The sequence below is a fragment of the Melanostigma gelatinosum genome (genome assembly GCF_949748355.1).
Source record: "Melanostigma gelatinosum genome assembly, chromosome: 17".
NCBI classification, from domain to species: Eukaryota; Metazoa; Chordata; class Actinopteri; order Perciformes; family Zoarcidae; genus Melanostigma; species Melanostigma gelatinosum.
The window spans coordinates 8515277-8529842 of NC_136650.1; the positions used below are offsets into that span (position 1 = coordinate 8515277).

Below are 14566 nucleotides of genomic sequence, written 5' to 3' on the forward strand. Positions count from 1 at the left end.
AATATTGCTTCCAGAGCATCACTTGTGTACCTGGCGAAGCCGACTCCTCTGCTGACCCCGTTGGCATCCCTCAGTATCCTCGTGGAGATGACGTGACCCAGGGGCTTCAGCATGTTCTCCAGCTCCTGCTCATCCATGGACACCGGCAGGTTGGAGATGTACAGGTTGGTGGGGTCCTGCTCCTGTTGCTGGAGGGCCAGGAGTGAGAATAGTAGGGGAGGACGGATAGAGGAGAATAGGGGGTGGGGGGAAGGAGAGGAAAAGATGAGAAATAATGTATCACCAACAAGTGTAGGAATCATGAAATATGCATGAGCTCTGTGTCGTGGGCCATCACGTAACACGTCTCAATCCCGCCAACAGTGCAGCCAAACTCTGTCTGAACTTTGGCATTGTTGACGCTCACACATTGAACTGCTCACATGCCATATGAATACACCCATGGTTCACTGTGCCTCTGGCTGTATGTGTGAGATGGATAGTGTGTCGGCTACATTATGGATTTGTGTGAGTGGAAAGTATTATGACAGTCTATAGCAAGATCTTGCTGTACATATTTACATGTAGTTGTAGTTGAAGTTTGAATGGCGTCTTCTCAAGTCAGTAAATAAGTAGGATTTGCAAACACAACAGTCGAAGTTGCTCCTCCTCCGCGGCTCAATGACACGATAGAGAGTTTAGCGATCTTCAGTTTAGCTAATGGGAGAATTTATCCTCTAGCTTTCGACTCAGACGACACCGATTACTGTGGCAGCCAGGACAGGACAGGACCCCCGGGGGAGAAGAGGCCGATGAGTGACAGCTGGAAGCAGAGGCAGAGCGAAAGGCAAAGAAACACCCAGAAACGCCCTGAACACAGCAACATGAAAAATGACAGGCAGAGGGCAGGGTCCCCTCAGATAAAGACACCGCCGCGCACTTTTGTTGTTTTTTTCTTGGTCACCGGCCCTTACGCAAAAAATGATGACCCTCAAGGTACCCCTCCAGCAGCTGTGTTGGATGTGTCAGTGGACAGCGTGACAGTTTCCCAAAAAAACTTGGTTTAAGCAACAAAACCACTTGATTAGGTTTAGGAAAAGATCGCTGTTTGTGTTAAAATAACTGCGTTTGTTGCGTGAGTCATGTATGTGGCGTCAATGTTGACTTGGTTTCACACGGGACACAAGCAGCGGCCTTCTGGGAGAAAGCCTGTGTCTGTCTGACCCATCCATCGACCCTAACCTCCTTTCTACGCGGACGTCTCGCTCTTTATACTACGTCAGTTGCTCTGACCGTCTAATGCCGACTCATTGGAGTTATCATACAGCCGTTAAAGGGTGCCTCGGTGAGTCACCAGCCGCTCTGACCAAGCATTGGTATTTGACTTTAGGAGTGAGAACGTGTTGGGAAATTCAACTCTTTGTACATTTATGTCGAACGAGGACTAGGGAGTGAAAAGCTGTGTAGTGTGGATTGTGCAGCAAAAGCGTTTTCCTTGTTGTGCCCAGGGGCTGCTGCTAGCTAGGTGAAGCCGCACAGCTGGCGGTGGATTGAGCCCGTGGTATCAGAGGAGCCTGTGAGCTAGCTACAGTAGGAACAGCTGGAAACAGCAGCCCCAGTCAATCAGTCACTGTGCCAGCGAACCATCTATCCATCCATCTATGCTGCAAGTCAGCCAAATTAAACATGAAACTACATGATGCCATCCTTATCTCTGATGGTGTATCTTTACGATGTCTGATAGTGATCCGTCACCAGCTCTCGTTCATCACATCTCCAAACCTTTCATCCGACAGCAGCCAGGACCAGCTGGTTACAGCTAACAATGGCAAAAAGCAACACTACAAAAAGGCCCCCACGCTGTGGTTGGTGGCTGGCGTAATGTGACGAGTGAATACTGCAACATTTGAAATGGATTTACATCCGCTTCCTTTCACAGGTGTTTGCAGAGGATTCATCTTGAACAATCTGTTCATAAATTAAGAGGTAGTCAAAAGAAAGTATTCAACTTAAAGATAATTAATAGATGTATTTAATGCAATGAATGCAAAGTAGAATGTGCATCAATAATGTGAGCAGCGGGGCGGGGGGGGGGGGCTTTAAAAGGAAGTTCGCCATTTAGAAGGGCAAAATCTGTGTTATTTGGGCTCTGTTATGTAATAATAAGGAAGGCTACTAGATGTATCCTGAATAAATAACAATAATTTAGCAAGAAATACATATATTAGAATTATGGAATTATAATCCATAGTATAAAATGGATCTGGCAATAGTCTAATAAACTTCAAAGGAGTTCTTCACCCACATTTGTATATCAATCATCAGCCCGTGGTGTTTTGAAAAAGACAAATGCCCACATGCAGTATAATCCAAGTCTCATTTAACCAGCTTTATGCTCACTACTTACCAAACACATGCATCTTCGCTATCCAACTATATAAAACACTTAAACAGCCTCATGCTTGCGTAGGCACACGATTCATCAACGCGCTTTACAGGGTAAGTACGGTCAGGCTGAAGAACTAACTGACTTTTGCCCAAAGAAAATGAACAATATGCAAATAACACTGTTTTTAAGCCGGATGGAATTGTTTAGCACTACTTTGATATCAGTTGATTCAGCGTCAGATAAATGCCTCAAAAAGATCAGAAACATGAATTTTCAGTGATGTTTCCTCACACGCATATGCAGTACTGTAAACAGCAGCTTCAGCACTGAAGTCTGTCTTCTTCTCAGTCGGGGGTTGTGGAGACACTTCACTTGCCGCTTGCATATAAACACCGTCTTTGAGAATCTTTACAGACTCTCAGTGCTTCGCCAGAGGCGACACCGCCTCGCTCCGCCTTGTTTTGCTCTCCGCTGACGACGGAGGAAGAGGTTAAGGAAGAGGAGAGGAAGTGCCTCCACCAGCGCCCTGCCTCCATCTCTCCATCTGTCAGAGGAGAAGACTGGTCCCTCCCCTGATTAATTAGCCGTCTTACCTGACAGGACATGTTTGATCTGATTAAAGCCTTTGGGAGAAAGCCGATGCCTGATGTGGAAAAACCGCATCTCTTTCTCCTTTAACCAGGAACTCAATTACCCAACTTTGGGGCTAACTGCACTCCTCCCTCCTCTGCAGGTTTGGCACATTTACGTGCTGCAGAAAGAGCTCACAAGAGTTTGTATAACACAGGATTTGGCAGTGAATGAGGCTTAATTAAATCTGCCCGTAAACAAAAATTAAAAACGACTGTACACGTGTCGTTCTCTAAGTCCCTTTGGTGTTTGAAGCCGTGCAGCTGTGCCTTCCTTTGAGTTTCATCGGTTATGTGAGGCGATGTATTTCAGGATTATGTCAAACACGCTTCGTATCCCAATGCAGACAGGAGTGTGTGGATCAAAGAGCCAACTGACTGACTCTAGTCACTGGGTTAAGCCAATGATACGAGAGTTTATGTGTGTGTGTGTGTGTGTGTGTGTGTGTGTGCGCGAGCGCGTGCTTTTGTGACGGTACACGTGGCGAAGGCGGTGCGACAGGACGCGGCGAGGTGATTCGAGCGCGTGGGCTAATAGCGGAGGGCCCCGTTTGCTGGGGGATTGTCGCGGGGCCGCCTCGCTAAGTTTCCTCTTTGATGACGTTCCGCGCCACAAAGCCCTAAATACCCAGATGACAAGGTTACGCTGGGGGAATGGGAGCATTCTGACGGGAGGTGAGATGGGCCGCCCCATTCCACGAGGACATTTCATTTCCTTTAATGTCAGCCTTCGCACACGCTCTGCTGTCAGGCTATGAACGAAACGGTAATTAAGGTGTGCGTGTGCGTGTCGACATATTCTATCTCTGGGTAATTATGCGTGTGCGTTTCTTCCATCGAATCTATACAATGTAATGCTGTGCCCGTTTCCTTTTTTCGCTTTGTGCGTGTGAGGGCGTTTGCGTCCGTCCCCTCGCCATTGACTGGCGGCGCAGAGGGCTAATGGAAAGGCTCCAGGCTGCGCAGCGCCTTTCATCAGCATAATCCCTTCACCTTGCCACCAGGAGAACAGGAGGAACCCAACTGTGTGTGTGACAGAGGAGGGGGGGGGGACGTGTCATTTCGCGCTGACGGATGGCCCACGCGCTAGAGCTGACAGCCCTGTAGCTGTTATTTCGACACCCTGCTCTGTTTACCTCACTGTAATTTCTGAGAACATTACTGTGCTACAGGGGAGGGGGGAGTATTAGCAGAGAGGGGAAAAAAAGAATCAGAAAAAGATGGCGGTGATCTGGGTTCAGCAAAAAAAAAAAAAGTATGTAAAAGGAAGAAGAGAAAATAGGAGTTGTAGATCACAGTGCAAAAGGTGAAAGAGGGAAAAGGTAGGAAAGCTGCCGAGGAAGACAGCTGACATGACAGGCAGATATAACACATTAAAGGGAGCCCTAGTTGCCGTTGACACCGCTTGAGGGAAAAGAGACGTCAGCCGATAGAAGTCTCACGTTCCGCCTATGGGGCTCTCAGGGCTGTATCCGTTAAACTGATGTTAAAAGTTAGACGGAGAGATGCGTTGTCTTGACCGGGGGCACTGCATCGGAGCTGACCTCACTCTCCTTTCTCATGCCACATTCCCTTTACCCCATTCTGTCTCTCTTTTCTCCCCTTTTCATACCGCTGACCTCTCCATAGCCTCTCTTTCTCAAACTTTTTGTCAACACTTTATTTCTTGAGCGACCTCCCGCCGTCTCCCTCTTCTGTTCCTCCCACTACCTTATACCCGCTTGCCCTACCTACCCCATCATTACCCTCTCCTCCAGCCTTCTTTCTCCTCCTCCTCCTCCTCCTCCTCCTCCTCCTCCTCCTCCTCCTCCTCCTCCTCCTCCATCCGTTTAGCTGGCTCAAGTCATTAGAGCTGTATTGTATTGTATCTTCTCGGCTGCTCCTCAACGCTACCCGCCAAGGGCGTGTGCGCACGAGCGTATAGACAATGCCAACCCAAAAAACTGCGAGGATGCAGTAGTTGCTGTGTTGCTGCTGCTGCTGTGAGGACCTGTGCCTCTTGTATGGAGGTTGAGGATCTGCACTCAGATCTTGCTGTGGGAGCCTGAGTCTGGGGGAAAAGCATTCAGCGGAAGGAGGAAGTGGAGGGAAGGAGGAAGAGGGGTAGTTGGGGGAGTTGGATGAAAGGAGAAAGCGTACGAGCGCATCAGCTCACGTCAAAAGTTTAATATGCGAGGAGCCGGCGAATTCAGTGTCAAAACGGTAGCAACTACAAAGGAGGCGTCATTCCAACAGCCGGCTCGTCAGCCGGTCAGCTTACTGCCCTTTGACGAGCGCTTCCACATTCACTGCTGCCACTGAGCAGCGGGCGGCAGGATCACGCTATACTTTGTAGAAGCCGTTGTCAAAGCGCTCCCTCGACACTCTGCCGCTCTGTCGGTTTGCGAGCCCCTCCCGTGACACGCGGCTTCAAACCCCGTCGACGCCCGAGACTTCACATTACAGCGTGTCCTCATCACAGCCCGCCTCTGTCCACCGACGCAGCCGCTCGCAGGAGATACAGAGCCGAGCTGCAGCAGGCTCCACGACACAAGAGCACACGAGGCTTCACGGTGGGAGTTTGATGGAGGAATTACATTTTGTTAAGGTGCTGCACACAAAGAGCAGCTTTTTGTTGTTGTTGTATCCATCCTGTATTAGTCGGGGGGGGGGGGGGGGGGGGGGGCACAACTAGTCAAATGTGATAGGTCATGTTTTTTTGCTCCTTGGCCCCCCCCCCCCCCCTGTGTAGGCGCTATTGAAAAATAGTAAAACAACACATTTACTGGCAGAGATACGCGCGATCAACGCTACAAACACTCCAGAGTTATACTCAAGCGCGATACAATCCAACATATGCACAAACGTCTCCGACCTGCTCAGTCACAGAGCAGCACGACACGGAGTAAAGGAAAGGTGGCGAGAGCGCAAGCTGGTAACATGTGAGGAGGGAGGGGGGGGTGCTGACGAAATCCACATTCCTGATTCAAACCTTCTGTTGGAAAGCGAGTGCTGTGAGGCGGAGGATCGGAGCTATCACCCAGGGCGGCCATTTTCAATCCAATTAGCATATTACGTCTGAACAAACAGCCCAAATCAACGTCATTTAAACATTGCTGTAATAGTGCTGCAATACACGGGTATTGGCGGGGGTTAGAGATTCACAATGAAGACATGCTGTGCGGGCAGACAGTTGTCAGTGCTTAAGGGAGTGATTTAAGCCTTATTCTCTGGCATTGCTGTAATCACCTTGGCACATACACCTGTAGTGATTTGAGAGGAAGTTGTGTTTCTGTCATCACAAGTACGAGTATCAAAACCTGTACGAGAAAATATATTCAAGAGGATGTGAGAAGATGAGATCAGTTATACACGGACAGCATTGCAGCTCCCAGAAAAGATATTTGGGGTTTTTAAATGAATGCGTTTCCCTCTTGATCTTCTGATTGATGTTAAATCAACCCCTACTGTCTTTCGGGGGGGATTTAGGAAGCCCTGAAAGGAATGTGAGAAAAATGATGTCTTAAACGAACGTAGAAAGATTATGCTGGCAAAACCATTTTTCACCGATTCTTAAGTCATAAACACAGGAGAGGAAATGATTTAGACCAGACGAAGAAGAGTCTGTCCTGATCTGTCATCATCCTCAGTGTAAGCTACCGACCCGATTAGTCATTTCATGTGTTCACATTAGGAGGCTCAACAAGATCCTGCACGCACCACATGTCTATTAATTAACCTCTCAGCACCATTTTCTAAAAAGTAATTCAAATTCACAGGGCACACAATTCATCAATATTCTTATCAGCATTTAGTTTTTTTTGAAACATGTTTTTTCACAAGATACAAAAGATTTTTTTTTTTAAATAGCGGAACATCAAGCGCAGCAGCGAGATTAGCGGCTGGAATACAATGTTAGCCGATTACATAAAAGTCGTACAAATGACCATACGTTGCTGCAGAGCACAGCTTAATACACCACATTATTCCGCCACGGAATGCTTCCCATGAGTGCGATCCATAAGTGTGTCCTCGCGGCCCAGAGGCACTGAGGTGTTTAGGTAGGTTTTAAGAAATACACTCATTCGCTCGCATGATTATGCACATTGGTCCCGCACAGCACAGCATCTCCGACATGCACAAACTCGCAGCCATGCACACACACATATATATGTGATCTGCACACACACACACACGCAGTCAATCTTTGTCTTATTACTGCTTATGGAAAACGGCTTCCTCGCTCCTCTGTGTTATGCAGAGATGATAGATGCTGTGTAAGGAACAAAAGTGGGTGATACGTTATTGAGCCCCGGAGTTTGCTGACACAGCGGTGGGGCTTTGTTTTACTAACTCTCTCAGCTGGGCCTGCTCTCTGCTGGCGTCGCTGGTGAAATATTCATCCGGCGTAAGGCACAAAAACCGGTGCCGGGTCGGATGCATGGGCTGCATGGAGCACATTCCAAGGTCAAACCCTTCATGTGAATTTTGAAATCTCAAGTGATATTTTCTGTGGCTCACCACCATAAAATACAGATTGAGTACCCACTTCAGCTTCGAACACTGAATATGTTAAAGTGTGCTGATGTTGTTCTGCATCTTTGCCAGCCCCGCAGCGACGCTGCTCTGTTTTCAACTCTGTGTGCGAGTCTTCGTGGCAAATCTGGAGACACCTGCTGTCGCGGGAACCACCACAGGAGACGTTTACGTGTCTGTCAGTGGACAGATTGTGTCACGATCGTTCCAAGATGCATTCACAAGACTGTACAGTGGTGTAGTTGAGATAAAAATAGGTTGAGATCGAAGATGGGTGCAGTCAGAGCAAGGCCAACTTGCCATTGGCCCCCAGCTCTACAACCCGGGCCCGTTTTTGCAATGGGTCTAGTTTGATGTCATCACTTTCTTATTCTCAACACTTCCCCAAGTCTTTCATCTTTAAAAAGGGTGAAAAACAACTTTTTGCTGGGATTTTGTTCAGCAAATGTTACTCGAGAGCAAATCGTGCATTTATTTCAGCAGCTGACTGACACACATTTGGTGCTCTGGTGAGTTTTTACAGTGTGGAGGCCAGGTTGACCCACAGTCAACTTAATTCCGGCGCTCATCGTAATGAGATAAAAGGTCACCGAGTGGGGCTCATTGATGTGTTTTTAATAATATTCCGACAGCAATGGCGGTGTTTAGCAGAGGAATACGCTACATTAGTCTTTGTTAATATGAGGAATTCATTATGCTTTTAGGTATTTTCAAAGGATTTCTTCATAAAAGAAAGAAAAAACAGCCACCCTTTAATATTCCTGAGCATCATCTACCACACCGAACGTCATTTTCCCTCTTTTACATAATGTGTGATGAAGGGATCATATCTTTTGCTTTTGCAAAACAGACTTAACACCACTAAATTATGTCTGCCATCAGTGTCACGGCTCATACATTTTGATGCCAGGTTAATGTAAATTTAAATGGGTCGATATGCGCTTCGCCCGCTTAATCACGACCCCCCCTGATTTGATTTTGTCTCTCCCTCGGTGAGCTAATATTCCAGAGATTAAAATTTCATGTGGAGCTCATATCAAAAATTCATTATTAACATGGAAGACGGGCACGACCGCCTTACCCCTGTGCTCCAGCGAAAGGAGACAAAACCCATGCATCAATAGTATAAGTGGAACGTTCACGAATGTCTTCCCAGTTTCATAATACATTTTCATCAGCGTAACCTTCATATTTTTCCATTAAGGCGTTTGCAACAACAGCTCATTGTGTTGTCGCCGGGGTAAATGCATTTTTGCGTCTTATGCATCTTTCATGATATCATTCCTGAGATTGAATTCCTCCCGGCTGACATCGTGTGGAGGCGGAAGGGTGCAGGTGATGCTTTCGGATGGGAGGACGGGGGCGTTCTAAGGAAATGGCGGCGAGCTGTTTAATTTCCACTGTTGACCATCATGAGGATCTCTGTGGGCTGATGCACTGTACCTTTAAGTGACCGATCACTTCTCGCTCTGTAGAAGAGCCCCCCCCCCCCCACCCTCTTTTCTCTACTGCCTCTTTTGTCTGTTAACAGAGGAAACCGTTCAAACTTCTCTTTTTCAAATCACCACAACACTCACTGTCCTCTTTCCATGTCGTCCACATCGCCGAGGACACGCACTCGTTTACACGGGGCATTTAGGTGGAAAATAAACACACAAGTAGGATCACACATTAATGTGAGGCTGATCCTTCGCATGTTTAAACTAATTGAATCAAATCTACTGAAAAAGAAAGGAAAGACTAAACACCACCAGCTGCAGGATCACTACATCTAGTGTGGATCGACATGTCAGGAATCAACCACAGCGAAATAGATTCCTTGAAGTTGTCTCATCTCTGGAGTGGGCCTTCCTGGTACAGCAACCACAAAAGGTTGGGAAGTCATCCTGTCGGTTCACATAAATGCTGCTCAGTGACCCGTGCACTGATACAAACTCCTAAAATGTGTCTCCAACGTGCTCTCCTCTCCACTTCAGGGCGGCCGTCTCATTCAACGCACGCCGCTGCCAGAGCGTCGCCACGGACGACCCTCTGAGCTGCCCTCGACGGGGGTCACCGCATCATAAAAGCGTCACGCGTGTAAACTCGGCGGTGCGAGGGTCAAATGAGCCGTTGCTTGTGGGTTAAGTGACTCCGAAAGGCCGTGTCTGTACGCCCCCCCTCCCCCCCCGTCTCCCCGCACACATGTCTGCTTGACCCAGAACCAGCTGGGTCAGAGGATGGAAGTTTACAGACAGGGAGGGGAAGTCACGTGCACTTTCACACACGCTCAAAACGCTCTCTAACACACGAGCGCGCACAATGGCGCGGGCTCGCAGCGCCGATCTAGTTTACAAAGCGCACACATACGGTGCGTTTGACGAGTCAGATTCAGCGTTAAGATGACAGGCAGGATGTGTGGGTCCTCCTCTAAAGTGGTGCGGCATCATCACAAGCCAGGAGAGTGACAATCTCTTTGTTTCCCTCCACACTCCATCACCTGCTCTCCAAATGGAGGCACAATGCAATTTGCACTCATGGATCTACTGCACGGCAAATGGCATACGCTGTTTGCCTGCGCCGCAAACACACCCTGAGTAAGCACCCTGGGTCATGGGCTCATTTGTTATTCCTTAATGTGCCAGTGCTCACCGGGGAACACTAAGGCTGCCACGTGAAACTACTCCAGCGCTGTGAGCGTCATATGTCTAACCGTGGCAGAAATACCTCGCCGTAGCGCTGTCACATCCGCGCAGAGCAATGACAACGCCGCGGAGGCGAGAGCCGGGGAAATATTGAAATATATATTGAAGAATTATTTCTCAATGGAAAACAGCAACAACAAAAGTAATAAAAAATTTTTTTTTTTAAAAGCAATAATGGAAGTGTTGAGCGGGGAAAGCCACTGAGAACAAATCAACATTTATGTGACATCAGTCAGGTTCCGTGGTGGAACTGACGCAATGATTTTCAATTACAAAACTCTGATGTGGAGAATTAGCTCCCTGTCTGTCACAAAAACACAGGTTATTGATGCCGCTGGTTTTTAAATAAATCGTGGAAAAGAAACGACATCCAGACTTAATAGAAGTCGATCAATTCCTGAATATTTATTTCCAAAATAAATGGTTTTAATGTGTTCTCTCAGACACATTCAAACACAAGCGGCTTTAATTGTTTTGAGCTGAGCAGATTAAATGCTCATTAATTTCACTTTCTTCCCGAATGTTTAATAACATGTTGAATATATTTCTGTCGGAAACAATGCAATATGTTGTCTTGAGGTGACAGAGGGGTCATCAATACTGGTTTAATGAGGTGTTAACATGACAATACTAACTATATAATAACACTACACTATTTACAGCATCTCAGTCCATAACGTACCCACAATTAAATCTCAATAAAATGAGCTTCTACCATATGTGTGTGTTTATGATTCTGGCAAAAATGGTAACAAAAGAAAATGAAAAAATGCACACGTCATTGAAAACATGACAGAAAACCAGACAGTGTTGGCAGACCACCACATCGCTACACATCATCCATGTGTTGTACACGGGAGCCCTTTTGCTTCCCGTCTGTCGACAGCTGCCTCTGGGGCCCTCGTTAATATGCATGCATTCACATTCTGGACTTCGACGTAAATACTTCCGTTATTATGCAGTGGTGGCCTTGACACAATATGGCCATGACTGAAGTATTTTCAATGTGACACGTCATAGGTAGCAAAAATAAATGAATTCATAAATTGTCGAGATCTGTTTGACCTTCGTGTATTAGGTAGAGGTAGACTGCTCTTAATGTTGTGTCTCTGTCTCAGTTATAGCAATAAAGTGGATGTCTTGCATACTTATTTCTGGTATTATTGCTTATATTTTGCATCATAATTACATTTTTTTCATCCGTTGAGCGATACACAATTGTCTTACCAAGGCATGGAAATCAAGCGAGGAACAATTCTTAATGCGTAGTGGAAACAAGAGTCCAAACTAAAGTGAGGATTCAATAGTAATAAAGAGAACAACACAATATTAGGCTGGTGGGTCCGGCTGTTTGGGAGATTATAGACGAGAATAGCCGGACGGACACAGGGGCGCACATTCACGCTCACGCACACACACAACTGAATCCATAATCTCCTGGCGAAGTCAATATAAAGTACATGTACTCACTTTGAAGTCACATTATCAACAATTCCTTGTGGGGCGTGTGTTGTTACATGTTTAAGAATCAGTGAAGGGAAATGCCTCTTAGCCATACAGCTGCTACTACCAAAAGCCCAAAGGGTGATAAAAGCTTAATCATTCCTACAACCATTACACAACAGAACAAGTGGTGTTTTCCCACTGCTAAGTGATTCTGTTGACCCATCAACAACAGAAAAGAACAGTTTCCAAACCCAAACCCAATCCCCTCGGTGTGTATTTCAGCGAGAGCGTCATTAGCAGTAGATGACCTATATAGAGGGGGCGGCTGCTTGTTACACTCTGATTCTCACCCTAAATGGCCTGGAAGAGGGCTGGTTCAGCGGGAGATAATGTGTTTGTTATGGACACTAATGACACAGCGGAAGCAAAGTAACGACCCACCCTGGGTGTCCCACCGAGTTCATCACTCCCATTCCATGAAAACTTGGAGAGCACTCCTCACGGGCTTCCTCTTTCCGGAGACGGAGGGAGGGACACAATGGGGGGAGGAAGAGAGAGAAACAGAACAAAAGAGAAAGAAAGGAGGAGTCGGCTCTTTTGCCCAGAAGTTGGGAAGGCCATGAAGGGAGGAGTGCAGAGAGAGTGAGAGGGGAGAAGGAAGCTCGGACGGTAACAATAAATCTGTAGTTAAAAAAGTAACAACTGACAAATGAGCTGCAATCACAGAACCATTGGCCACATTCTTACACATCTTGAAACCCTTTGTATTTGTTTTTGCACCAGAAGGGTCTGTGTTGTTCAGTTTAGTTTGCGGGAACTACTCATTGAATCAAAAGGAAAAGCATGAGAGATGTTTGCTGGGTAATCAGGAAGGGAAGTCCCTGAGCCAACAGCATAAGACGAGTCTTGACAGATGTCATGGGTCTTGGCAGCAGAGACAGTGTCCACATGACAGCGTGACAGAGTGAGTGAACTCTGGACTCTGGAGAAACGGACAGAGGGAAGGACGAGACACCCTGCGAGATGGAGGAGGGTCACCTCATCCAGGGGTCCTCGCGGGTCGAGAGGGCGAGGAAAATCACTTGCAAGGCGACGTAAAAGGAATCAGACCCTCGGATGTCCACACCTGCTCTATGTCTCCAGATAATGAACTGTCACATGTGTCCCTGTAGCTTTTCAGCATTTCCATAATGAGTCCATCATTGCTCATTGCCATCCAAGAGGACTTCATCGTGCTCAAAGCCCAGATCATTACAGTGGTGTAGATCTTCCTGCTTGAGTCAGCGTGTGAACATGTGTTGTCTGTGGCTTCAGTTAAATGACACTAAAAAATAACACGGCGCCCTAGGCGGCGGCGTTAAGGCCCATTGCACAAGACTGCGCAATAAACACACCAACGTAAAGTAGGAGACACTAGCCTGCTCTCGATAAATCCTTCAACGAACCGCCTTGGCTCATCAGCGTGTTATCCGGACGGCATCTAATCAGCTCTTAATTTGAGAGCGTCTGCATCACTAACGGGGCCCGCCGTTTGATGCCACAGCTGTCAAATGAGACTTTCATCCTGACATGACGGAAGGAAATGTGCATGTGTGTGTGTACTTGTACACGCATGTGTTACGGGAACCTATTCGCATCGTGTTCGTGTGGAACAAAACGTGATGTGAGAAATGCGTGTGCTCGAGGAGATTAAAGAAAAGAGAACGCAATGAATGATTCCATGCTGTATGGTGTGGAGGCACTGAGGGAGTCAGAGACTCAGAGAGAGAAATGTGTTTACCCTCCCAAACAAGTCAGGGCAGCTCGGCAGCCTGGCACCAGTCGGCTGTGAAAACAAATGGAGATGACCCGCAGCACTGGCAGCTCGCTCGCGTGTGAACGGTGTCGTTCTGTGTATTGATATCGGAGATTGCTACGGAGGCCTGCAGGTGTCAAACATGACTTCAGACAGGGAGCAGGGATTTGTCACATGTCCTTTTACCAGTTTAACAACACCCATGTCCTTCCATTAGCCGAACCTTGTTGAGTGTGCGTCAACATGTGTTTCCACCATTACCGACCGGTGTTTGACCTAAAATCTTTGTAGCTGTTGCCGTGAAGCCCCTTTTTTGTTGTTGTTGGTTACTGTTGTTGTTGTATTTACCTCCAGGCTGCCCGGCTACACTTGCATTCCCGCTCTCTTAAAGTGTGACGGCTCGCCATGTTCTACTCCACTTCTCCGCCTCTCCCTCGCCCTCCTCTCGCACAACATCCCCGGCTGCTATAATTAGAGTAATTGGAATCAGATGACGCCGGCTTAATTAGAAAGGAATGCAGTCGGGGCTACGGGACTTTTGTGCACGGGAAAATCAGCTGGAAGAGAGTCCACTCGAGAGTAGGGAGGCACGGTTGAGGACGAGGTCCGCAGTCACGCATTCGGTGGCTTCGGCTTTAATGAAATTGGCGTGGTAAACACACAGGCGAATAACGATGGCCTGATGGAGTCTGAACGCCGTCGCATGCTGGCAAGACTCAACGGTATGATGTCAGTTGGGGCAATACACGAGAGCAGAGTTTGGCGAAACGCTCAAATGACTAGAGCACGATTTATACACTGTAATGAGTCAAAGTTAAGATTCAACCTCCTCGTCTGACAGTAGCTTGGGCTTTGGACAGAGCAGACTGTTCATAGTGGGGGTTGGAGCCACAGGGTGGTAGCGATACGCATCGCATGATGAAAGTTGGATACGCACTTGCCAACAAAGGGCCAGAATATTAAAGGTTAGACTCCATCGGTGAGAGGGCAAGTTTCATTTAAACCGTGCCAGAAGCAAGTTCTCCTTCCAAGTTGAAAAGAGAGAGAGAGAGAGAGAAAGAGAGAGAGAGCGAGAGAGAGAGAGAGAGAGAGAGAAAGAGAGAGAGAAAGAGAGAGAGTTGGCGAGCAG

At 47.3% G+C, this 14566-nt stretch overlaps 1 protein-coding gene across 2 annotated transcripts in view; it reads right to left on the bottom strand.

The window, feature by feature from the left end:
- The window catches only part of LOC306791530 (RNA-binding motif, single-stranded-interacting protein 3), a 176708-nt gene that overhangs the window by 65425 nt on the left and 96717 nt on the right, over positions 1-14566 (bottom strand). For both annotated transcript variants that reach the window (XM_079288305.1, XM_079288304.1), the window contains exon 5: positions 31-188. In XM_079288305.1, the coding sequence (XP_079144431.1) occupies positions 31-188 (158 nt within the window). The remainder of the gene's footprint in view (positions 1-30; positions 189-14566) is intronic.